We start from the raw sequence: 27161 nt of genomic DNA on the forward strand, positions 1-27161 counted from the left end.
AGGCCATGTGAAATCACAGTGTTGGTGATTATTTTAAATTGAACAACAAGGAAGATATCAAAAATTGGGATAAACTTCCGAGTTACCTTCCAGAGGACCTGAAAAAGTTATTGCTATCGCTTGGGGAGATACGTGGAAATAAGCTGGGAAGTACTAACTTAATTATGCATGATGTAGATATTGAAAATGTTGTTCTAATTAAGAAACATCCTTACAGGCATAACCTTCTAAAGTTGGCACAGGTTCAAAAAGGAGATTGACCGCATGCTCCAAGACGACATAATAGAAGTGAGTTCGTGACTGGAGCTGACCCATACTAATAGTGCCAAAACCATATGGCATCCAAACGTTATTTGGACTATCACAAAGTCAATGCAGTTACAAAGATTGATGCATATCCGATTCCACGTAAGGAAGATTGTACTGAAAAGGTCGGACAAGCAACTTATATTCCGATGTTGGATTTGCTCAGAGGTTACCTTTGTCCAAAAAAGTGAAAATAATTCTGGCTTTCATAACGCCAAATAAACTGTATCAATTTGAAGTCATGCCATTTAGCATGAAAAATGCACCAGACACATTTCAAAGACTAACCATTAAGGTAATTTTTGGATTACCCAATTGTGTGGTATATATTGATGACTAAGTGATTTTCTTAGTCACACACGGAAGGACCATTTGCAACATTTATCAGAATTGTTCAATCGACTTTGGGAAGCAGGCTTGCTGATAAACTTGGAGAAAGTGAGGACTGCAGATGCTGAAGGTCAGAGTTCGAAAGTGTGGTGCTGGAAAAGCACAGCTGATCAGGCAATATCAGAGGAACAGGAGAATCGACGTTTCAGATATCATTCCTGATGAAGGGCTAATGCCCAAAATGTCGATTCTCCTGCTCCTCGGATGCTGCCTGACCTGCTGTGTTTTTCCAGCACCACCCTCTCAACATTGGCGATAAAGGTGGCTAAAAGTGAGGTTGCCAAAGCACAAGTCACCTTCCTCGGCTATGTTGTTGGATATGGAAAAATGTCCCCACAGAAGGCAAAAACAAAGGTAATTGGGGAGTTGCCCATACCATTGGCAAAAAGAGCAGTACTACAATTCCTAATATGAGTGGGTTTTTTTGGAAATTTGTACTGAACTTTCGCAGTATGGTTGCTCCACTCACTGAAATACTAAAGAAGGCAAGAAGCTTCAGTGGATAGCAAACAGTCAGAAGGCTGTTGACAGCCTGAAAACTGTTAAAAATCACAACACCCGATGAAGGAGCAGCGCTCAGAAAGCGAGTGCTTCCAAATAAACCTGTTGAACTATAGCCTGGTGTTGTATAATCTTTAGCTTTGTACACCCCAGTCCAACATGGGCACCTCCAACCACTACCCCAGTGTTAGCCATATCTGATCATGCAAAGCCACTCAAGGTGGCTATCGATGCAAGTGACGAGGGCATCAGTGCTGTGCTCTTACAGGAAGACAATGGGAAGTTAGAAAGAGCTATCAAATATACGTCCAGGAAATTAAACATTCAACAGTTGAGAAGGAGACGTAAGTGTTACTGGTATCATAACTGCTGAAATGTTGTAATGTATTGGAGACAAAGCATATATACTAATCATAACCGATTAAAGTTTGTGGGGAAATTTAAGGACAAAAACTACAGACTGTTTAGGCAGAGCTAGATGTTACAGCCATTCAAATTTGAAAATTGTACATGGCAGTACAAGAAAACATGATTACCAACCCATTGTCAAGACTTGGATGAGAAATGGAGAAATGAAACAGAACGTAGTACTGCATGCTTGCATGTTTATAGTCAATGTAACGTATATGTGTGTTGTAGTGTACTAACAGTGTAAGATTAAGGGTTTTTAAGATTAAGCTATTGTTGGATATTGATGGGTTTTTAAGTGAGGGGAAGGGGAAGAGAAGAGAGAGATGATGCTGCTCCTTTAACAAGGTAATGTTGTTCTTGGTTTTTTTTCTCCAAAATAAGTTGTAAAGGCAGTGGCTCCCATGTGCCTGGAAATATCTACTTGAAAAACCATTTCAGCATTTTTTTTTAAAAAAGCGCTTCTACAATGAAAGCGGAGGGTGGCCAGTTCTCTCAGTTCAGGGTTTGGGTTGGTTTTTGCAGCTACTGAGAACCCAGAGAAGCAGTTCCATGCTAATCCTCCCTCTGACATCTCACCTCTCAGAACCAGGTTGGATTTTACCTTTATTTTTTGGCCAAGGGGGTGTTTATGGGGATGTTGCAAATATTTGGAACAGCATCATTAAGTTGCAATAAAGTTGAATGAGTTTTTAGAGAGGTTAAGTTATTCTAAATTCAGTTCTCTTTTGTTTGTGTTTCAGTCAGTAGTCTGTAAATAACTCTGCTTTGTTTAAAACTGGGTGGCTGAGCCAGCTGCATCCCTCCTGGAATACCCACTTTACACCTGCTTAAAACAACTGGAAAAGTTAGAGTCTGGGCTGCCTTCTTGAAATGTTTTGAGGGGGGGTCTGACCTGATCCATAACACCATCCATGCAGCTATCCATCCATCTGTGTATCTATGTATCTATCTATCTCAGCTTCAAATACACACAAAATCATTGTCCTCACTGCTCACTGTGACGAGGACTTTGAAAAGCTGACAACCCTGAGAGAAGACATTCCTCATCGTCTAAGCCTTAAATTGACACCCCTTCATGCTGAAACTATACCCTCTGGTCCTTAGTTCTCCCATGAGGGAAAACATCCCTTGCATTTACCCAGTTAAGCCACTGAAAAATCCTATATACTTCAAATGAGATGACCACTTATTCTTCTAAATTCCAATGAGTGAAATCTAAATCTGTTTTGCCCTTGCTCTTAAGACTGGGGATCATCCCAGTGAAGCTTCTCTGAACTGCCTCCAATGAAACAGTATCTTTCCTTCAATAAGGGAATCAAAACTGCTCACATGACTCCAGACGTAGCCTCAGCTGTACCTTGTACAGTTGCAGGAAGACTCCACCACCACCCGACCCCCCCAACTGCCTTATACTCCAACCCCCTTGAAATAAGGATGAACATTCCATTTGTCCTTGTTATTACCCGCATCTGTTTAATAGCTTTCTGTGTTTTGTGCTCAAGTACCCCCAGCCCCTTTGGGTTATAGCTTTTCTGCAGTTTTTCCATATTTAAGTGACATTCTGTTCTCCCTTCCAAGATGGCTAGCTTTGCATTTCACCATTTAGTAGAAAGTGAGGACTGCAGTTGCTGCAGAGTTGAGATCAGAGTTGAGAGAGTGGTGCTGGAAAAGCACAGCTGATCAGGCAGCATCCGAGGAGCAGGAGAATCAACATTTCAGGCATAAGCTCTTCGTCAGAAAGCCCTTCAATTCTCCTGCTCCTCAGATGCTGCCTGATCTGCTGTGCTTTTCCCACACCATTCTCTCCATTTGCCAACTTTTTGCTCCCTTATTTACGAATTCTCACCTTTAACTTCACTATGTTGAAGTTTATCTATGGTAACTACTCACTTCTATTTTTACAAACCTATATTTCTTTCTTAACAAGACACATTAGCCAAGAAATCTTAAAATGCCATTTTATATTTGATTTGAACGAATTTATCTGAATTAAAACTGCCAGTGTGAAATCTTCAAAAGTAGAAATCTGGAGCACTTAATTTACAATTACTATTTAACTTTGAACACTCCACCTTCAAATTCTTCTCTGCCCCCACCTTATAGCTACTCAAATGGTGACTGTCCCTTTGAACTTTTGTCCCATTTTCCCCCCTAATCAGTCTTCTTCTACATAACTTTCAAATATTTCCCACTTCCTAATAATAAATTCTAGACTTTGGCTGTGATTTAGACATAAGACTCCCGCACAATTAGGTCAAAAACTAGTAGGGGCCCAATATCACTTCCGTGTGGAAATAAAACAACCCTATTTCGCGAGAGAGAGAGAGAGTGCGAGCGCGAGAGAGAAAGAAAGAGAGAGAAAAAGAGAGAGAGAGAGAGAAAAAGAGAGAAAGAAAAGGAAGAAAGAGAGTGAGCACGCGAGAAAGAGAAAGAGAGAGCGCGCGCGAGAAAGAGCGGCACGTGCGGAGAGAGCGAGCGAAAGAGAGTGCGAGATCAAATGAGAAAGAGAGAGCACGGGCAAGGAGGAGAGACGAAGAGCGCGAGCGAGAAGGAGTGCTAGTGAGAGAGTGAGAAAGGAAGGAAGGACGCGCAAGAAAGAGAGCCCGCGATCAAGTAAGAAAGAGAGCGTGCAGGCGAGGACGAGAGACGAAGGGCGCTAGCGAGAGTGTGAGAAAGCAAGAAAGCAGCATGAGAGTGAGAAAGAGCGCGAGAGATCAAGTGAGAGAGAGAGAGCACGGGCGAGGAGGACAGACAGAGAGCGCGAGAGAGAGAACGCGCGAGAAAGAGAGCACGCGAAAGAAAAAGCGCAAAATCAAGAGACCAGCGCAAGGTCAAGGAGGAGAGACGAAGAGCATGAGAGCGCGAGAGAGAGCGCGAGAGAAGGAAAGAAGGAAAGAAAGAAAACGCAAGAGAGTGAGAAAGAGCGCGCGCAAGCGGGAGAGAGTGTGAAAGAAAGAGAGCGCGCGGGCAAGGAGAGAGAGCACGCGCGAGCAAGGAGAGAAGGAGAGAGAGCGCGTGAGAAAGAGAGAGGGAGAGAGAGAACCATAATGGGTATGCCAATTTAGGACTAAAATGTCGAGAAACCATTTTACTCAGAGGGTTGAGAACCTTTGGAATTCTCCAGCCCTGACTGGAGTGCAAGCTCAGTCATTGAGTATTTTTAAGGTGTAGATTAATTGACTTCGGATAATCAATGGCATTAAGAGTTATCAGAACGGTGATCTGATTTGATATGTCGTCAAATGTACTGTTTTGTGTGCTCTACAGGCAGATTGTATCATACAAAGTACATCAGGGTAACAGAACAGAGTCTGAATACAGTGTTACAGCCATAGGGAAGGTGCAGAGAGAAAGATCAACATTTATATTTGAGAAGTCCATTCAAAAGTCTATAAAAGTAGGGCAGAATCTGCTCCTTGAATTTGTTTGTATGTGGATTCAAACTTTCATATTTTCTGCCCGAGAGAAGAGGGTGGGATATAGTACAAGAGGACAAATAAATGCTGTTAAAAATTTCAATCAGCCATAATCATCCTGAATGGCAGGGCATGCTCAATGGGCTGAAGGACGGACTCCTATTCCTATGCTCTATATCCCATCCCAAATCAACCTTCTCATTCCCAATGTCAGGTCCTTCAATCAGGCACTTGGGTGCTTGAGAACATGGCTTCATGGCTGGCCTGCAAGAGGCAGGGAGACTGGTGCAGGGGCTGTGAAATTCGTCAGCTGTGATTGGTTGCTGGTGGGTTCGGAGACAATTTACATCAAGTGGTTCATTAAAGAGTTTGATGGAGATCCTCCTGCAAGGTGGGGGAGACCCTGCAAAATAAGTTAGGACAATCTGCCCAATGCCAGGAATCTGACGTGGGTTCTCCTGCCTGGTTCCCCATGGACCTACAGCCCACCCTGCCATCCTGATTTAACTGATTTCCACTCATCGTGTCCCACTGCATGGAATCTGGTTTTCTTCCGTGCCTTCACTTTTCATTTCTTGCAATTAGAATTTTTAAAATCTCAAACTATATTATGTAATTACTATTTGTCAACTTACCTCATGTTATCTCTTACTCATTTCAATCATGGCGGATTCCTGTACAATTAGTCCTGGTTGTTCACTTGGCTCTCTCAATGTAATACTTTAATAGGGCCGACAGATGATACGATGGCAATGTTGGAATTTGATAGGAGGTTAAACAAGGTAACCAAGTAAATACCACTAGCAGCTTAATGTGTTCACCAGACTTCATGCTCATCCTTTTCTTAAATTTACCATGTTTTTACCCAGTCAGCAACTCACCGGTAAGTGGTTAAGAGGTACATCAACTTGCCCCAGGAAATCATCTCTTGTCTGTGAAAACAAAATCATAACATTTTCCTAAGTATTATTATAGAACTCTAAAACATCATTAAAAACCATAAAGTTAACCCAAGAGAATTTATTTTTATTCAAAAATTCAAAGAGCAAAAGATTTGGAGGAGCAACAAAAAACTGGCGATGAGATAAACTTATAATTATGTCACAGTGAACATCACCTCCACACAGTGATATAAAGAGACCAGTAAATATGCACTTGAGAATGTGGTGCTGGAAAAGCACAGCTGGTCAGGCAGCATCCGAGGAGCAGGAGAATTGAGGTTTCGGGCATAAGCCCTTCATCATTCCTGATGAAAGGCTTATGCCTGAAACTTCGATTCCCCTGCTCCTCAGATGCTGCCTGACCGGCTGTTCTTTTCCAGCATCACACTCTCAACTCTGATCTCCAGCATCTGTAGTCCTCACTTTGTCCCAGTAAGTAGGATTTGGAGATACGTGTGTTGGACTGGGATGCAACAGTTAAAAGTCACACAACACCAGGTTATAGTCCAAACAGGTTTAATTGGAAGCACTAGCTTTCAGAGCGTTGCTCCTTCATCAGGTGGTTATGGAGGATACAGTTGTAAGGCACAGAACTTATAGCAAAAGTAACTGAAATTATACATTGAAAATACTTTGATTGTTTGTTAAGTCTCTCATCTGTTAGAATGACCAGGTTAGTTTCACTTCTTTCATATGTAAATCACTAAACTGTTTTACATTCTCAGGCTAATTGGGTTGGATTAAGGGAGTCGTTCATGTCAATGAATGACTAATCCAGAACATTAAATAATGTTCTGGGGGTGTCAGCCCGAATAATGTATTGAAGGTGTTAGCACGCCCCCCTGTCCCCCTACCGTGTGCTGCTGTCTGTGCCATAGTGTTTCCCTTGCCACAGCAAGGAACTGTAATGACCTCCTCAGGAGAAAGACGTGCTGCAACTGACAGGGTACCCTTCGTTGTTCAGTACTTCCCAGGAGCTGAAAAACTACGCCATGCTCTTTGCGGCTTACAACACATGATCAATGAGGATGAGCACCCCGCCAAGACCTTCCCCACACTTCCACTGCTCATCTTTAAACAACCGCCAAATCTCAAACAGATCATTATTCCAGAGCAAACTGCCTGGCTTTCAGGACAACTCCATGCAGCACCTATCATGATAGGGTTGTAAGACGTGTCAGAGTATGGACATGGATTATGCGTGGACACCATTATGCGTGGGGACACCACCTACCATGTACGTGGCAAGTACACGTGACTCAGCCAACGTTGTCTATCTTATACGCTGCAGGCAAGGATGCCCTGAGGCATGGTATATTGGTGAAACCAAGCAAAGGCTACAACAACGGATGAATGGGCACCACACAACAAATCAATAGACAGGAGTGTTCCCTCCCAGTTGGGGAACACTTCAGCAGTCTAAGACATTCGACCTTGGACCTTTGGGTGACCACCCTCCAAGGCAGACTTTGGGACAGGCAGCAGTGAAAAGTGGCCGAGCAGAGGCTGATAGCTAAGTTCGGTACCCATAGGGAGGGCCTCAACCGGGACCTTGGGTTCATGTCACACTACAGGTGACCACCAGACAGACAGACACCCACCCACACAGACTCAGACCCTTTTACATTCTCTCTCACACACACACACATACACACATATATATACACACTCTTGCTCACAGGCACTCACAACCTCCCACCCCGCGCGCACACACACACACGCCCCCCACATACACATTTGTGGGGTGAATTTGTACTTTGTTCAAAAACTGCACAAGTCCATGTAGGACTGTTAATTCATTTTTTTTAGTTTAGAATCAGTCTAAGCATTATGGCACACAAGGGGCTAATACCTTCAATACATTATCTGGGCTGACACCAATTGATAAGGTTAACCTGAGAATGTAACTTTTAAAACTAGTTTTGTGATTTACATATGAAAGAAGTGAAACTAACCTGGTTATTCTAACAGATGAGAGGCTTAACAAATAACCAAAGTATTTTTCCATGTATAGTTTCAGTTATATCACACTGTAAACTTTTGCTATAAACTCTGTGTCTTACAATTGTGTCCTCCACAACCACCTGAAGAAGGAGCAGCGCTCCGAAAGCTAGTGCTTCCAATTAAACCTATTGGACTTTGATTTTTTGTGTGATTTTTTAAACTTTGTATATCCCAGTAAATATGCATTGTAATGAACTCAATTCCCAATGGCTGGCATAATGCTGGATTGAAGCTTGTTTTCCAGTTCTACATTTCTATCATGGTACTTATAAAACTCCAAATGAAAGACCAAGTATTGGAAGTTAGGTATGACAGTTCACACGTGATATGAACAATGGTGATTTTCAATGGCTCAAGCTTATTCTATTCTTATAACTTTGCTTAGCGCGCTTGGGATGCTTTAAGGTTTGAAAATCCAAATAATGTCTAAATAAACTACATTTAATCACAAATGCTTCTCTGGTGTTTCAGACGACTGCACTTCAGTGTGCTACACTATGAAGCTCTCGGCACAGACATTATGGATTTAGGCCAGTTCAGTAGCAATTAGACCCTGGCCCAAAAGGGGAACAGTCAAACCTGTTCTGTAATACTTTTTTTATAAGCAAGCTTGTGGAGTTAGGAACTGCTGGTCCTCAAAGTTGGTGGTAAAGGTAAATCTGAATCTAAAATAACAGATGATATATCGATCCTGGATGAAGACAGCTTGCTGGATCTGAAATCTATGTTCATCAGTCCACAGGATTGGGTTAGAATGGGACAATACCTGTGTACAGATTATATTAGCTAAAGGACTCAAGCTTCAATGATTTATAATCTGAACCGTAAAACATTAATTACAGGTAGTTCTCCAATAACACCATAGTTGCGTTCCAGCGAAAACTTGCTTAATTGAAAATTGCTTAAAAAAAGAGGCCTATGGGAAAAGTGGGGTTGGGGCAGATGAGCAAAAAAACACTCACAAATCGCACAAAAATTACCAAAGCTGAACACAAAGCATAGCCTGAATGAAGGTATAAATCATATTTATCAATGAAACAAAAATAAACTTAACACAGTTCATTCAAAAAATATTATTAATGCAAAGACAGAGGTTCATGATATGTCAGGTAGACTCCCTGATTCCTTTAAGTGAGCTATATCATATATTCTCTCCTTACACTCAGGACACTTTATAATATCTAGCTTTTCTTCCAGTGTTATAGCCTGTCTTTTGCGTTCACCACCTGCAATTTCATCACCAGGATGCTTCTTACTAAGGTTCTTGTCACTCCATTTTTACAAAGAAAAAGGATAATCTAGGACAAGTTACAGAGTCAGAAAGATGTACAGCAGGAAACAGACACTTCAGTCCATGCCAACCAGACATCCTGACCTTTCAAAGGAAGCAGCTCAATGTATCTCTCTCAGAAAGCTGCTCTCTGTACAGTACCGCTCACAGAAAGCTGTTCTGTTGGCACCTGACATCAGCACATGCGTGGAGACTTTGGCACTTGCGCAGAATGAAACAATCACTGCTGAAATTGTGCTACTGCAAATAGAGGGAAGCATTCTCAAAAAATACCATTCCTTAATTCCACAGTGATGCTATAAGGAAACTGTGCTGCTGAGTTGCACATTATCAGAGAACTACCTGTATCTGAGATACAAATTTAAATGTTTGAACATAGAACAATACAGCACAGAACAGGCCCTTCAGCCCTCTATGTTGCGCCGACCTGTGAACTATTCTCAGCTCGTCCCCCTACACTATTCCATCATCGTCCATGTGATTATCCAAGGATTGTTTAAATCTCCCTAATGAGGCTGAGTTGACTACATTGGCAGGTAGGGCATTCCACGCCTTTACCACTCTCTGCGTAAAGAACATGCCTCTGACATTTGTCTTAAATCTATCACCCCTCAATTTGTAGTTATGCGCACTTGTACAAGCAGACGTCATCATCCTCGGAAAAAGACTTTCACTGTCTACCCTATCTAATCCTCTGACAAAGAGAGAGGACGGTAGTTGAGGACCTGGAAACAATCATTACTACAGAAGAGGTATTGTTGATAAGCTAATAGAGCTAAGGATAGACAAGTGTCCTGGCCCTGATGGAATGAATCCCAGGGTACTAAAAAGAGATGGTGGGAGAAATAGCAAGTGCGCTTATGGTAATTTTACAAAATTTCCTGGACTCTAGGGCAGTTCCAGCAGATTGGAAAACAGCAAATGTGACACGACTGTCTAAAAAGGGAGATAGACAAAAGATGGGAAATTGTACACCGGTTAACTTAACTTCTGTCGTAGGGAAAATGCTGGAGTCTATTATCAACAAAGAAATAGCAAGGCATTGAGATAGAAAATGTTGCATCACAATCTAACTCTCAAAAAGAGGATAATAGCAGTTGAACAAAACAAAACAAAAAAAAACAAAACAACGATAAACGCACTTGAACAAGACTATTTTCTATCTCCAGCCAAATAGATCGAATAGAAAAAGGTCATTCTACAAGTAGGTGTTTATTGCATGCCATGACCTCACTGAATAGCACAGCAGCTTCAGTAGACCGAATGGCCTCCTCCTGCGCCAAGTTCTCAACAACAAAAATGAACATGCTGCATCGCAATCTAATTCACAAAAGAGGATAATAGCAGTTTTGAAAGGCAAAAGCTGGTCAGCACATTTAATTTTTTTAATTTCCAAAACAAAGCAATATCTTGGTAAAATACCAGCTAATGCTCACAAATTATATTCCCACTTTCTCTTATTCCCAGATTTCTTATTAAGCTGAAAAGACAATGCTTTAACCATTTAAGATTATAAGCCAGACTTTGGATGGATATTGTTTTATGAATACTGTCTACATTGATCACAATGGATCCATTATTTTCATGAAGCCAGAACCAGACAGAGTGCTCAAGGTTCGATCCGAGTATAGCTTATATAGAGTTCTTTTCAATTATACTGTTTTAGTTATGCAACATTCTACTCAATTTCTTGATAATTCATTTGACCACTATATAGCACAAACTGCCTAAAAACTCTTTACCAGTTTCAACTTTTCCTATTTCCACAACATTCATAGAGTGCATTTTCATTCTTTTTGTTCCTTTCTGTAGCACTTCACATTTTCTCGGGTTGGCAGCCGATAACAAATGGTGTTCCGCAAGGGTGAGAGTTTTGAGACTACGACTTTCGAGTTGTAGTCTAGAAACTAGATGATCTGGATGAAGGAAGTAAGGACATTCTGTCTAAGTTTGCAGACGACACAAAGATAGTGAGAAGTACAGGTAGTATTGAGGAGGCAGGGAAGCGAGCAGAAGGATTTGAACAATTAGGAAATGGCAAAAAAGTGGCAGATGAGGTACAATGTGGAGAGGTGTGAGGTTATGCACTTTTGTAAGTGGAAGCATGGACTATTTTCGAAATGGGGAAAAATTCAGAAGTCTAAAGTGCAAAGAGACTTGTGAGTTCTAGTCCAGGATTCTCTCAAGGTAAACTTGCAGATTCTCTACAATGTGGAAACAGGCCCTTTGACCCAACAAGTCCACACCAACCCTCCAAAGAGCAACCTACCCAGACCTACTCCCCCCCTGACTAATGCACCTAACACGATGGGAAATTTAGTATGGCCAATTCACCTGACCTGCACATTTTTGGACTGTGGGAGGAAACCCACGCAGACACAGGGAGAATGTGCAAACTCCACACAGACAGATGCACGAGTCAGGAATTGAACTCGGGTCCCTGGCGCTGTACTAACCACTGAGCCACCATAAGTCAGTAGTTAGGAAGGCAAATACAATGTTGGCATTTAGTTTGAGAAGACTTGAATATAAAAGCAGGAAAGTACTTCTGAGGCTCGATAAGGCTCTGGTCAGGCCGCATTTGGAGTGTTCCATGCAGTTTTGGGGCTCTTATCTCAGGAAGGATGTACTGGCCCTGGACAGGTTCAGAGGAGGTTCACAAGAATGGTCCCAGGAATGAAAAGGTTAAAATATGAAGAACATTTGAGGATTCTGGGTCTATACTGGATAGAGTTTAGAAGGATGAGGGGAGATCTGATTGAAACCTACAAAATACTGAATGGCCTGGACAGAGTGGATGTTAGGAAGATTAGTAGGAGAGACTAGGGCTCAAGGACACAGCCTTAGAAAAGGAAAGACCTTTTAGAACGGAGATAAAAAGAAACTTCTTCAGTCAGAGAATGGTGAATCCATGGAATTCACTGCCATAGAGAAGCCACATCATTGAGTACAGTTAAGATGGAGATAGATAGGTTCTTGATGGCCAAGGGGATCAACAGTTACAGGGAGAAAGTGGGAGAATAGGGTTGAGAAACTTGTCAGCCATGATTGAATAACGGAGCAGACTCTATGGGCTGCGTGGCTTAATTTCTGCTCCTGTGCCTTATGGTCTTCCGGCCTTATAACTTCTCTTCACTAAACCTTATCTTCCAATTACACTGCCAACGCATTTTGCCCAACTGATTCTGTAAGTTTTAAGCATTGCTTCTCTTTGCCACTACCTGCAAACTTTATCAAACTGTAAAGTGGATCTCTAAATCAAGGTTAATGGTAAAAGCCAGAAACAGTACTAATTCCACAAACAAATTATGTTCTTTCCTCCTATCCAAATCAAAATAACTGAATAGAAAGCCAATGATTTCCACACACCAATGATTGTCCATCCATATTCAGCATTTATTCCATTGTCCACATGTCAGAGTGGGCCAGTTATGATTTACTACCATTATATTTGCCTAAAATGTCACTATTTATTATGGCGTCTCACACTAAGAAACCTAAAGCCTGTGGACAGAAACAGCATGAGATTATCTACGAAAACTGCAGCCAAGTTTGCAATCCAATTTACAGATTACAGCAATAACAGCTGTAGCAGGTTATTTCAATATCATTATACCGAATCCTTTTAAATGCTAAATGCAAAAATCAGTTGAATGAAACAAAACAGTGATGATAAATGCAATCCTCAAACAGAATTTTATTTTCTGTCCCTAACCAAGGTGTCTATTGCATGTCATTATGCCATGATCTCATTGAATGTCAGAGCAGCTTCAGTGGCCTCCTCCTGCTCAAATGTCTCATGATGTTATATTGTAAAAGTATTATTTAAAGACTAGTAGATAATCGGTGAAAGGAAACTCAAACGTTAGCTCATGACTCCACTCAGTTGGGAACACCAAGTCCAAACTGACAAAAAGATGATATTTCAGAATTTTGAGATTGTTCACAAAGTAGTATCAAAATGCTTGCCAAAGCATAATTTAAGTATCTTCTAACATATCACTCATCACAACTTACATGGCTACTGAGTAAAATTGTGTTAGATGTCAGCTAGGGTTATAGTTTAACAGTTAACCAGAAGTTAAATCAGACTTAAATCCTACAACTTGGCTTGGATAATGGTGAAGCTCAAGTCAGTTGGAAATCAGTTTGCAAATGTCTTCACCCATTACAAGTTTCAACTTGGCGGGCAATTCCCATGCAGTCAGCTGCATCAGGACTGCCGTGTGCTCCCAACTATGCAATAAACATTGTCTTTTTTTTTATGTACTCATTAAAACTGTGGACAGAAATGAGAAGGAATTGTTTTATACGTCAGGGATATACAAGGATGGCTACACGTTTTGAAAGCAATGACTTTGTTACCTATTGTAAACCTTGTCTGCATAGGTGCAAATTCCAGCAAAGTGCAGATGAACAGGAGATGAAGGGTTGTTTACAAGTTATGATCATTGCTTTGTACCTGGGACCAGTTATCAATGACAAAGATCCTATGCCTGGCAATAACTGTGATTGGATGCCAATTAAATGAACAACTTGGGCTGTGATTAAGCCAAGACAGAAACCAGACCTTCAGCAGCCAAAAATTCACTCTTCCAGTCCTTTGCATTAAGCCATTTTACACCAAAAGAAACCAACTTATCTTTCCTTCAGTAGTTAACATGAGCTGTATTTGTGAATTTGTTAAGTCAGAGATCTTTCATGCATGAATGAGCCATGCCATGCCACCTACAAACCAGTGGAGGCATTTGGAAAGGTCAAGTAGAAACCGCTGGATCAGAAAGAAACAACCTAACAGTTTTTGTCAACAAAGGCTTTATAGTTGTTTTTCCAGTTTTCCCTGCCCACGTATAATTTTGTTCCTGTTAATGTCTATCTGTGTATGAGTGTATTAATAAAGGGGTTTAAGAGTTTTCATTTTTAGAGGTAATTAAGTTAGCTTAATTGTTTACCTGTTGAGAGAAAAAAAAAACTGCAGCTGCTGAAATCCAAAGTAGACAAGCAGGAGGTGGAGAGGGTGGACACTTCAGGTATAACCCTTCTTTAGGACTTGAAAAGGGTTATACCCAAAACATCGACTTCTCCACGTCCTGATGCTGCCCACCTAGCTGTATTCTTCCAGCTTCCTGCCTGTCTACTCTAATGGTTTACCTGTAGCTAGAATCTAATTACCTGTAATAAATCCTGATTGCTGCAAAGTACAGAAACCCAGCCCATGTTTAACCTGGGTCAGATAATCAGCTAGTTGCATCTATTTGTTCGAAAACAAATAGAGTTTGTAATGGTTCTGGGAATAACAGGGCTTAATTTCCAAAGTGCTAAATCAGAGAGTTGGAATATGATGTCCAACTCTCTTCAATGCTGCTAGTTGATCTGGGCCATCATAAATCATGTTGGTTGAGTCAGCCCACCGTAGGAGGCAATTCCATTTCTCTGATCCCAGCAATAATGTGTTTTTTGCATTAAACCCAAGCTGTAAGTCAATCTCTAGAGAGTTTTTGAGTCTAAAAACTCTGCTGGAACACATTGATTTTTTTTTGTTTTTATTTTATTCTTTTATCAGTTTTGGTTTAGAGCTGTGAAGTGGAAACTGAGAGCTAAAGATAAATTTTGGATAAATGAAAATGAGGCCAGGCCTGGAAAATAGGCTGGTTTCTGATTTAGAGGTTCTGTAGATGCTTAACCACCCAGGAAGAGCATTATATTTAAACAGAGAGTAGAATTTGGGTATTAAGGAGGTCAGTACCTGGAAATTGGTTCCAACAAGTCTGAAAAAGACCTCAGGCTCAAACAGGGGGCAAGGGTCAAATACAAATTGGATATTACCGAGATGGTCAGTCGTTCAGGGGGTGCTCGGTGTTTGAATTGGGTTTTGGTTATATATTTGCTATGGAAAAGTAATCTGGCTATTGATGCTACAACATGTAAATTTGAAAGGTCCTTCACCTGACCTCCCACAAGCAGCTCTTGAAAATTCAGAGAATAGATAACAATGTCATAATTATCGCTGCCTTTATCTAAGTGACCATAAAAAGGTGACCCTAATCGAGATTTTAAAAAAATCAACAAGAAACAATCTATGCTGGTGAAACAATACATTGTGAAAACCTCTTAAATAATCTGGGCAGTTTTGTTCCTTTCTTTTATTTATCACTTAACTCTGTTTGTTCGTCTGTCTGCCTTTCATATGAGTGGAACTAGAAACAAAGCCTTTTAAGTTTATGATATAGACTAAATTAAATTATATTTAATTTGTTATTTAATTTTGTGCTGCCAAAGTTATTGCATTGTTCATAAATTGTAATATTTCTTGTTTAAGATACAAAACCGGTGTTCAGATTCGATTATTCACAAAATTTGGAATTACTTGTAGGAGGCATTGGGATAAATTTTGAGGACGTTTGAAGGTTTTAATTTTATTCTGTTGTGAAAACAGAAGTGGAAAGGCTGATTTGGCTCAGCTGTTTCCGTATCATAACAACTCGCACACCAACTCTCCGGCAACTCAGTGCTAGCCAAAATAGCATGGCAATAACAGAAAGTGGCAATTCCATCTCATTAGAAAAAATGTTAAACACATCCAAAATCATGATCATTTCCTGGCATTTCAGATTTTCAAGAGCTTCACTAAAATTTAGAAGCTAACTTTTAGTTGCAGTAGAAATAGTACTTTACTTTTCTGCAACATCCAAGCCAAATCATCTAAAAACAAACTTAAAACTTAATAATGTGGTGGCATAGTACATGATACATCTTAGGTTGTACTTCTATAACTCAACTGTTGCATTCTTCCGCGACCTTGTGCTGTAGAAAATCATTTTATTAAAAACTGGTATAGAAAGTCACACTGTAGAAGCTTGCTATATCCATTCAGTACAAAGTTCACGTTATCCAAACTGCGGTAATAGCCATTGACAAAACGTGCATTATACCAGAACAACTTGTACACAAAATCACATGCTGCCAGAACACTTTTTCTGGCTATCATCTTCATGATGCCTCATAAATTTACTAAAAGTTTTTGAAGTTTTAACAGAGGGTAGATGAAGGGGAAATTGTGAATATAATATATTTGGATATCCAAAAGATATTTGAAAAAGGTACAACACATACCTTAAGGCTACGTTAGGCTAATAGCAGTGGTGTTGTACATTGCATAGGAGCAAGGGTAGAGAACTGGCTAAATAATAGGCGACCGAGAGTTAGGATAAGGGAGGAGACTTTTCATGATGGCAAAGTGTAACTAGTGCAGTGTCACAGGGATCAGTTCTGGGGCCACAGTTATTTATAAAATATATTAGTGACTTGGTTGAGGCAAGTGAATATACTAAAGCCAAGTTTACAAGCAACACAAAAATAGATTGGAAGGCAAATAGTGAGGATGACACAAGGAGACTGCAGAGAGTTATAGATAGGTTAAGCGAGGGGCAAAAACTTGGCAGATGGAATATAATGTGCTAAAAGGCAAGGTTTTGTCAAGAAGAATAGAGGGCCTGAATATTATTTAAATTAAGAAACATTGCAGAAGGCTACAAAGAGACATTTGGGAGTCCTTGTGATGGAATAACAAAAAACTAGCAGCCAAGTAATATAGAAGACCATGATAAATACACCCTTCCTCTCTACCAGATCCTATGTTACCCTAGTCAGTAAGGTGATTTCGTTGTGAAGTAATTAAGGCATTGATGAATTCATATTGTAGTCATGCTTGAATACACAACATAAAGTCTTTCATTTTGTTGTGTTAGGAACTATATAAAATATTTCTAACTACTACTGGTGCACAATCCTTTATCCAAAATGCTCGGGGCCAGCTGGTTTTCGGAAATCAAATTTTTTCGAATTTCAGAGTAAGTGGCAGTTTGATGGTGACATTTTAAATCTTTAAGAACAGACTTACTGCGAGTAAAATGGGTCCTGAAACAAAATGGAGGCCTGCCAATGCTGGGCCACACCCCCACATGTCGCACCGAAGTGACATGCATCGAATGGGAGTCGACTTAGGTTATATGTTTGCACACCGAACAACCTTGTTAATAAGAATAAAAACTTCACAAAAAACTTCCAGACTTTAGAGCTTTTTGGATTTCAGACAAAGGGTTGTCTATCTGTAAAAATGGAGTCCATTTTTAGACAGTCAGACTTAATCAGTCATCCATTAAATGATACGTACACTAATCTCCTTGTCTTTCTGACATGCCCTATATTTCCTGGTACATCTGGCACCCTGGTCCTGACCACTGCTAGGTCTGTACATAACTCCAATTATGGTGTTTTTGCCTTTGTGGTTCCTCAACTCCACCCACAGACTCCACATCATCTGACCTTATGTCATTCAGTACCATAGATTTAATTCTATTCTTAACAATTCTGTCCCCTCTGCCCACCTCCCTGTCTTTTCACTAAGTTGAAAATCCTTGCATGTTTAACTGCCAGTCCTGTAACCATGTCTATGTTATGCCTTCCACATCTTAAATCATTCACGATGATTTGTGTCGTTAACTCATCTACTTTGTTACGAATGCTATGAGCGTTCGGGTAATGCTAACTTTCTTCTCCTCAGGATTTCCAACATCTCTCATAATATGTCGGAAGTTATCCTTCCTTTTTGCTTCATTCCTAGTCTGCCTTGAACTTAAACCATGCACACATGTTAACCTGTTGCTTATCTTTCTACTTGACCCCATACTCTGTCATTTTCCCTTTCCATCCCCCCTCGACTCAAGTTTAATGTCCTAGTGACCACCCTATTTATCCTTTTCGCTAGAACACTGGTTCCAGATCAGTTCAGGTGGAGACCGCCCCATCAGTACGGATTCTATATGAAATGGAATCCCTCTTTCCCACACCAAATCTCTGAGCCATGTGTTTACTTCCCTAATTTTTCTTATCCCTATGCCAATTAGCACTTGGCTCAGGCAGTAATCCAGAGATTATGACCTGCCCTTCAATTTCCTTCCGAGTGCTTGATACTCCACAAACAGGTCTTCCTTCCTAACCTTGCCTATGTTGTTAGAGCCCACGTGGACCACAACAACTGGATCCTCCCCCTCCCACTCCAATATCCTGCGCCTTGGCACCGGACAGGCAACACACCATGCGGGACTCCTGATCCAGCTCACAAAGGATATTATCTGTCCCCCTAATTATAGAATTCCCCCATAACAACTACTTGTCTTTTTGCTCCCCACTCTGGAAAAGCCTTCTGCACCATGGTGTCGTAGTCAGCTGACTCATCCTGTTCACAGCCCTTTCCCTCATCCGTACAGAAATGGGGGACTTCAATATGCAGATGGACTGGGTGAATAATGTTGCCGGTGGATCCAAAGAAAGGGAATTCATGGAATGCTTACAGGATGGCTTTTTGGAGCAGCTTGTGATGGAGCCCACAAGGGAGCAGGCTATTCTGGACTTAGTACTATGTAATGAGCCAGACTTTATAAAAGATCTTAAAATAAGGGAACACTTAGGAGGCAGCGATCATAATATGGTAGAGTTCAGACTGCAGTTTGACAGAGAGAAGGCAAAATTGGATGTAATGGTGTTACAGTTAATAAAGGTAATTACGGGGACTTGAAAGAGGAACTAACGAAAATTGACTGGAAGCAGAGCCTAGTGGGGAAGACAGTAAAGCAACAATGGCAGGAGTTTCCAGGTGTAATTGAGGACAGAGGCTCATCCCAAAGAAAGAAAGATTATCCGGGAGGTGGTGTGGAATTAGACATCCATGGCTGACAAAGGAAATCAGAAAATATATCATAGAAAAAGAGAGAGCTGAGAAAGTGGCAAAGAGCACTGGGAAATCAGAAGATTGGGAAGACTACAAAAAGAGACAGAGGATGACAAAGAGAGAAATAAGGAAGAAGATCAAATATGAAGTTAAGCGAGCGAGTAATATTAGAAATAATAGTAAAAGATTCTTTTAATACTTAAGAAACAAGCGAGAGAAAAGGGTAGACATTAGGCCACTCCAAACTGATGCAGGAAGGTTAGCACTAAGCAAAGAGCAGAAGAACAATTAAAGAGTCGGGGCTTCAGGTGGGGGGGGCGGAGTTGAGTATGGTAGCCATTACAAAAGAGAAAGTGCGAGAAAAAGAAGAAAAAGCTAAACAGGTCAAAATATTGATAAATCCCCTGACCCTGATGGGCTACAGCCTCGAGTTCTGAGGGAGGTGGCTAAAGAAATAGCAGAGGCATTGGTTGTGATCTCTCTAAAGCCACTAGAGTCAAGGAAAGTCCCAGATGATTGGGGGGGAAAAAAAAAAAAAAAATCGCTGTTGTAACCCCCTTGTTCAAGAAAGGATCAAGACCAAAATGGAAAATTATAGGCTGGTTTGCCTAACCTTGGTCGCTGGCAAAAATTCTAAAATCCATCATTAAGGATGAGATTTCTAAATTTTTGCAAGTGCGGGGTCAGATTAGAACAGGTCAGCATGGATTTAGTAAGAGGAGGTCGGGCCTGACAAACCTGTTAGAATTCTTTGAAGAGGTAACAAAGTAGGTTAGAGCAGGGAAACCCAGTGGAAGTTATCTATCTATACTTACGAAAGGCTTTTGATAAGGTGCCTCACGGGAGTCAGCTGAGTAAGGTGAGGGCTCATGCTGTTTGAGGTGAGCTACTGGCATGGATTGAGGATTGACTGTCTGACAGAAGGCAGAAGTGGGATAAAAAGGTTCTTTTTCAGAATGGTAGCTGGTGACAAAGTGGGGTCCGCAGGATTCAGTGTTGGGGCCGCAGCTGTTCACTTTATCTACTAATGACCTGCATGAAAGGACTGGGGGCATTCTAGCGAAGTTTGCCGATGACATGAAGTTAGGTGGACAGGCAGGTAGTACTGAGGAAGTGGGGAGGCTGCAGAAAGACTTAGATAGTTTTAGGAGAGTGGACCAGAAAATGGCTGATGAAATTCAACTTGGGCAAATGCAAGGTCTTGCACTTTGGAAAAAAAAGAATACAGTCATGGACTATTTTCTAAACAGTGAGAAAATTCATAAAGCCAAAGTACAAAAGGGATCTGGGAGTGCTAGTCTAGGATTTTCTAAAGGTTAACTTGCAGGTTGAGTCAATGATTAAGAAAGCAAATGTAATGTTGTCATTTATCTCAAGTGGGTTGGAATATAAAAGCAGCAACATGCTTCTGAGACTTTATAAAGCTCTAGTTAGGCCACATTTAGAATAGAGTGTCCAATTTTGGGCCCCACACCTCAGGAAGGATATACTGGCAGTGGAGCGTGACTGGTGGAGATTCACACAGATGATCTCTGGAATGGTAGGTCTAACATACGTTGAAAGGCTGAGGGTCTGGGATTGTATTCATTAGAGTTTAGAAGGTTGGTGGGGTGGGGGGGGGGGGGGGGGGGGAGATCTCGTAGAAACTTACAAGATAATGCATGGCTAGAAAGGGTGGACACTGGGAAGCTGTTTCCATTAGGCAGGGAGACCAGGACCTGTCGGCACAGCCTTAGAATTAGAGGTGGTCAATTTTGAATGGAAATGAGGAGACATTTCTTCAGCCAGAGAGTTGTGAGCCTGTGGAACTCATTGCCACAGAGCGCAGTGGAGGCCAGGACATTAAAGGTCTTCACGGCAGAGATTAATAAATTCCTGATCTTGCAGGGAATTAAGGGCTACGGGGAGAGTGTGGTTAAGTGGAGTTGAAATGCCCATCACGATTAAACGGCAGAGTGGACTCGATGGGCTGAATGGCCTTACTTCCACTCCTATATCTTATGGCCTATCTTGGAGTTCAAGTGCACAATTCTCTGAAAGTCGAGTCACAGGCAAACAAGGCAGTAAAAGGAGGCTTTTGGCACACTAGCCTTGATCAGTCAGGGCACTGAGTATAGAAGTTGTCAAGTTATGTTGCAGTTATGCAGGATGTTGGTGAGGTGCACTTTGAGTATAGTGTACGCTTTTGGTCACCTTGCTATCGGAAGGATGTTATTAAACTGGAAAGAGTGCAGAAGAAATTTACAAAGGTAGAGTGTAATCGACTGAGGGAGGACCTTACAGACCCTTTATTTTTAGGGATGGGGGCACAGGAAATTAGCAACATTGAAAAGAAAAATATTCCAAATCTGTTCTATTTTTCTTTTCAATGTTGCTAATTTCCTGTGCCCCCACCCCTAAAAATAAAGGGAATTAAAATTGATGCACTGAAGTTGAAATATTTGTTGTTCAAACCGTCCGGATATGTTATTACAAAATTCTGGAGTAGGTGGGACTTGAACCCAGGTCTCTGTTTCAGGAGGGTACAGGGCCCCAAGCACCAGAGTAGTGTTGAAGTCAATTGTGATGTCATGCATTTGACCTAGCTGAAATCAACCAATTAAATTCGGGACCAACGTGTGCTGCATTAACAAACTGAGCCCAGGGTATTTGGGTGTCATTCATAAAAGCAAATAGCTAATGTCTCAGGAAAAATGCTGAAGCTTAGCATACAAAGCAACAACTCTAATTATTTATTTAATTTAAGAAATGTTGGCTTCAATTCCTACACAAATTAAGTTTACACTCAAAAACCTGCAAAAGGTATTTAACGTGTTCAATGGGAATGTTATTGTACTCATTTTTTTTACTGGAACATTTTTAAATAAAATTAGCTTGTATGATACGTTCATTCAACAAAAATGTTGTGTGCTTGAACGAACAACTTAACATTTACAGGAGCAACAGGTGGAAGGAAATACATTTGTCCTATCCTTCGAAAGTCATAAACTAATATTTGGTTTGAATTAATGCACGTCTAGTTTTTATTCATTAAGTTTAGCAACATAAAGAACTGTTTGTTTGTGTTTATCATCAGTGAACCATTCTCTGCAGGGACAGAAGATTTAATAGAAGAGTGACACGGTGGCACAGTGGTTAGCACTGCTATCTCACAGCGTCAGAGACCCAGGTTCAATTCCCACCTCAGACAACTGTCTGTGTGGAATTTGCACATTCTCCCAGTGTCTGTGTGGGTTTCCTCTTATAGTCCAAAAATGTGCAGGTTAGGTAAATTGGCCGTGCTAAATTGCCCATAGTGTGAGGTGAAGGGGTACGCGTCTGGGTGGGTTGCTCTTCGGCGGGTCGGTGTGGACTTGTTGGGCCGAAGGGCCTGTTTCCATACTAAGTAATCTAATCTAATCTAAAAAAATTTAATCTAATCTAAAAAGTGTATAAGAACATGAGAGGAATGGATAGGGTGAATGCACTCTGTCTTTTTCCCCAGGGTTGGGAAAAGGGGGTTAGAGTTGATGGACATTTTGGTCAGCATGGACCAGTTTGGGCTAAAGGGCCTGTATCTGTGCTGGAGGACTCTATGACTCTAACAACAGGGAAGAAGGTTTTTCTTTTAAGTTTATTCATTTTGTGGAATGTGGATGTCACTGGCTGGCCAGCATTTATTGTCCATCACCACCTTCTCGAGATCAGCCAGGGATGAGCGGTCTTCTTTAACCGCTGCAGTCCACCTGACCCACAATGCCATTAGGGAGAGAATTCTAAGATTTTGACCCAGCAACAGCGAAGGAACAGAGATATATTTCCAAGTCAGGATTCTGAGTGACGTGTATGGGAACACCACCACCTTCAAGTTCCCCTACATAAGCTGCTCTTGTCCTTCTAGATGGAAGCAGTCATAGATTTGGAAGGTGCTGTCTGAGAATCTTTGGTGAATTTCTGGAGTGCATCTTGTACATAGTACACACTGCTGCTACTGAGGGTCAGTGGTGGAGGGAGTGGACGTGGTACCAATCAAGGAGGCTGCTGTGTCCAGCATGGTGTATTGTTGGGACTACACTACCAGGCAAGTAGGAGTATTCTATCACACTCCTGGCTTGCACCTTGTTAACGGTGAATAGGGTTTGGGTAGTCAGGAGGTGTGTTACTTGCTTAGCCTCTGATCTGCTCTTGTAGCCACTGTGTTTATGTGGTGAGTCCAGTTGAGTTTCTGGTCAATGATAACCTCCAGGACATTAATAGTGGGGGATTCAGTGATGGTAATACCATTGAATGTCAAGGGGCAGTGGTTTGATGGTCTCTTATTGGTGCTGGTCATGGCTTAGCACGTGTGTGGCACAAACATTACTTGCCACTTGCCAGCCCAAGCCTGGATCCTGTCCAGATCATTTTGCATTTGATATGGACTGCTTCAGTATCTGAGGAGTCATGAATAGTGCTGAACATTGTGCAATCATCAGTGAACCTATTCTGACCTTATAATGGAGGGGAGGTCATTGATGAAGCAGCTGAAAATGGCTGGGCTGAGGACACTATCCTGAGGAACCCCTGCAAAGATGTCCTGGAGCGGAGATGACCGACCTTCAACAATCACGAACATGTTCATATATGTCAGGTATGACTCTAACCACCGGAGAGTTCTCCCTGATCCCAGGGCTCCTTGATGCCACACTCTGTCACATGTAGCCTTGATTGAATCTTTGTACGTGCATTTGAACTTTTACATCTTCTGCCCAGTGGAAGAGAGCACACTGGGGTGGGGAGGGGTCTTTGATTATGCATGTTGTTTTTCCGAAGCAGTATGAAGTATAGATGAAGTCAGTGAATGGGAGGCTGGATTGGGATGTGTTAACAATTCCCTGTAGTTTCTTGCAGTCCTGTGATGCATCCAGGTGGGATGCTTTCTAAGCATTGTGTCAGAAAGAAGTTGATAATGAATGATCCTTAATACATCCAAAGCACATCTGCTCGGCAGGACAGGATATGTTCCCCTGGAAACAACAAGCAGGCTGCTGGGCTAAGTCCATTTCAAATCTGTTTGTTCCAAACTACACGAGTCTTGTGATAAACTCAAAAAACCAAAAAATCACCCCCAACCTTTCCCTATCAACAGCAGTTCTCCAAGCATGCATCATTTAATAAAAAGGCACACTGTTTATGGGAACCAACACCTAGGTGACAATGGACTTCATCTTCAACATCAACTAATCCCAGAGGTTCATCTTAGCCACATATTCAAACTCAGGTGATAATCAAGCTGAACAGTTCTCACAGGTGACTTGCTACCTTGGCAAAAAGCACCACTAATCCAGTATTTGGTTTTCAGCATCTGCAGTCATTGTTTTTGCCTTGTTGATTTTAACCCTACTGCGAATCCTCTTGCAAGGATGCCTGCCTTGAAGAAGTTTTCCTCCTCTCTCTACAAGAATCTCAGGGAGTCCCTCTCCCACTGCAACTCCCAGGTACTCTCTCCCCACCCCCACCCTCCTCTAGCTTATCTCTCCACGCTTCAGGCTCACTGCCTTTATTCCTGATGAAGGGCTTTTGCCCGAAACGTCGATTTCGCTGCTCGTTGGATGCTGCCTGAACTGCTGTGCTCTTCCAGCACCACTAATCCAGTATTTGGTTTTCAGCATCTGCAGTCATTGTTTTTACCTTGGCAAAATAGTCTAGATGTTGCAATTATTTTAATGCAGCCTATTCCTCAATACAGCAGCAGCAGATTACAGCTGGTTAAATCATTCATACTAACATTAATAAATAACTCCATTTACCTGATAAACTGCTCATGATTCTTTGGGTGTTTTCAGATATAGAAGTGCAGATGCTGGAGTAACAGAGTTGAAAAATGTAGTGCTGAAAAAAACACAGCAGGCCAGGCAGCATCTGAGGAGCAGGAGAATCAACGTTTCGGGCATAAGAAGAAGGGCTAATAGCTAATAATTGTCAATGGAGTGCAGCATGCTTTGAGAAGGTGAACAAAATTAATATTGGATTGAATTTTACTGTCCTCTTGCCAACTGCTTTGCAGTTTGGGGAGACAAAAATTACCCAGGTAGCCTTCCTGTCGCCAAACTTTCTACAATGTGACATGGAGTCGGGTGAAGCCTGGGCTCAGGTCCCAGTTGACAGTCTTCAGTGTCATGCAATCCCAGCCCTGTCCATAATTGACATTGATGTCATTGGGATCACAGGTCTACTTGCCAATCTCAGAGGCTGGACTTCTGCTGAGTGAGCAGATCTAAGGGATAGAATTCCCATCTCCAGCCAAGTAACACTCCTTTATGTTTGCTGCCAACTCCAGTTGGCAGGATCAGAAACTCCAACATAAAAAATCCTGCGCATTCTATTAATTAAGAAGTCTGAAGCGTACTAAGCAACAGTTACTCATCTGAACTCCTTGACTGCTTTACCGCACAAGATAATGAACATTTGGGAGTGATTCCAATACAAGATTGCTATTTAACTTATGCATAATAATAAGCTGTGTCGCCTATACAGCTAAGATCATCAAAACCATGCAATGCTTAAATGTTTCAGAATGTACACCTACAAATCCATTCTTGAATATTTGGTGAGTTAGTCATTTGTGATATCCAATGTTTTGGACAGCTTTAAAACAAGTTACTAAATGATGTTATGTCATAGCTCAAGTTTTTCTTTGAATTGCTCCAATTGCTCTGGAATCAAGGCTTCTATCCTTCGTTCATCAACCCAAAGGCTGCACACAATCCTTCCTTTGTTCCTCATATTATAATCGAATTCATTTAGCCATCTCAAACATTTTTGTTGATGATTACACTCAAATGGTTGGCAGATAGCTTTCTGAAGTGTGGGGTAGTTGGATACCCTGCCTGCTTGGTGGAGTGATGGAGTGGGAGAGGGGAAGCTGATTAGTGAGTAGAATGGCAGCTGATCAATTCTCAACATGGAAAAGTTCCTGACCCAATAGAAGGTTCACTTTGTAACTTCTCATTTTTGCTGAGAAAAAGAGATGATGGGAAGGTGGTGGCCAAAGCAATGGGCTTAAAATCTTACTCCATAGGGGTGGGTACCAAAAAATCATTTCTGTTCTCCTTGGGATGAGGGGGGAAATGCTTTTCTTTAGTAGTATAGGGACAGTTGCAACATGCAGACAGTGTAATGGCCATTTGGAATTAATGGCGATGTTTGATTATATGGTTCACTTTGAAAAGTTAGGCCAGTTTTTAAATGATTGCACACTGGCAGTCAGAATATTGCCAGATGTTCACTTTGAGATTTAGCTCAAGGGATTTCAAGTCTCCATTTCTGGCCTCCTGTGATGTTAGGATGCACAGAAACCAAAATGTTCAGATTCCAGATCTGTATGGGGACTGTAGTACTGGAAGTGATTAGAGAGAGAAGGAATGAGAAGAGATCTGAAACATAAATGGGAATTTTCTAATTGTTTCACTGCTCATGAGTGTCAGAAAGATGTTAAGTCTATTTGGTCAATTCCCTGGGCTGAAAATTAATCAGACAGTACATGCTTCAATGAGCATGATGAATGAATTCTAACTGACACAAGTTAGGACAAGGACAAACATTTGGAGGAAATGGAAGAGAAGGAAATGCCTGAAAAGTATGCCTGGGTACATGACCATCTGCAACCCCCCTTCAAATCATTCACTATCCTGACTTGGAAATATATCGGTAAAAACAATGCCTGCAGATGCTGGAAACCAGATTCTGGATTAGTGGTGCTGGAAGAGCACAGCAGTTCAGGCAGCATCCAAGGAGCTTCGAAATCGATGTTTCGGGCAAAAGCCCTTCATACTTACTTGGAAATATATCACCTATCCATAGGTCAAAATCCTGGAATAGCCTATTGAACAGACTTGAAGATTAAACTATATCCAAAGGATTGCAGCAGATCAAGAAAGCAGCTTCTCAAGGAGAATTCAGGATTGGTTGATGGGCAATAAATTCCCATCCAGCCAGCAATACTGATAAACCATGTATCAATCGGGAAAAAGAATGAAATAAATTAGCATCAAATAACAAAGAACCTAGGAAGACCAACTGGGTGATTTAGTAGGAATAAAGGACCAGAGCGTAAGATGTGAGTTTCACCAACAGGAAAAAGCTCAGAGGAGAGATGAAGGGAAAGGTGAAAATCCAGTATTATAGCAGGAGGGAACCTTAAAAGAATACAA

The 27161-nt window shown here is 41.3% G+C and overlaps 1 protein-coding gene across 14 annotated transcripts in view; it reads right to left on the minus strand.

The window, feature by feature from the left end:
* The window catches only part of nedd4l (NEDD4 like E3 ubiquitin protein ligase), a 497532-nt gene that overhangs the window by 145980 nt on the left and 324391 nt on the right, over nucleotides 1-27161 (minus strand). For all 14 annotated transcript variants that reach the window (XM_072573778.1, XM_072573770.1, XM_072573760.1 and 11 more), the window contains one exon: nucleotides 5906-5956. In XM_072573778.1, the coding sequence (XP_072429879.1) occupies nucleotides 5906-5956 (51 nt within the window). The remainder of the gene's footprint in view (nucleotides 1-5905; nucleotides 5957-27161) is intronic.

Source organism: Chiloscyllium punctatum, chromosome 1 (genome assembly GCF_047496795.1).
Source record: "Chiloscyllium punctatum isolate Juve2018m chromosome 1, sChiPun1.3, whole genome shotgun sequence".
In the NCBI taxonomy this organism is placed as follows: Eukaryota; Metazoa; Chordata; class Chondrichthyes; order Orectolobiformes; family Hemiscylliidae; genus Chiloscyllium; species Chiloscyllium punctatum.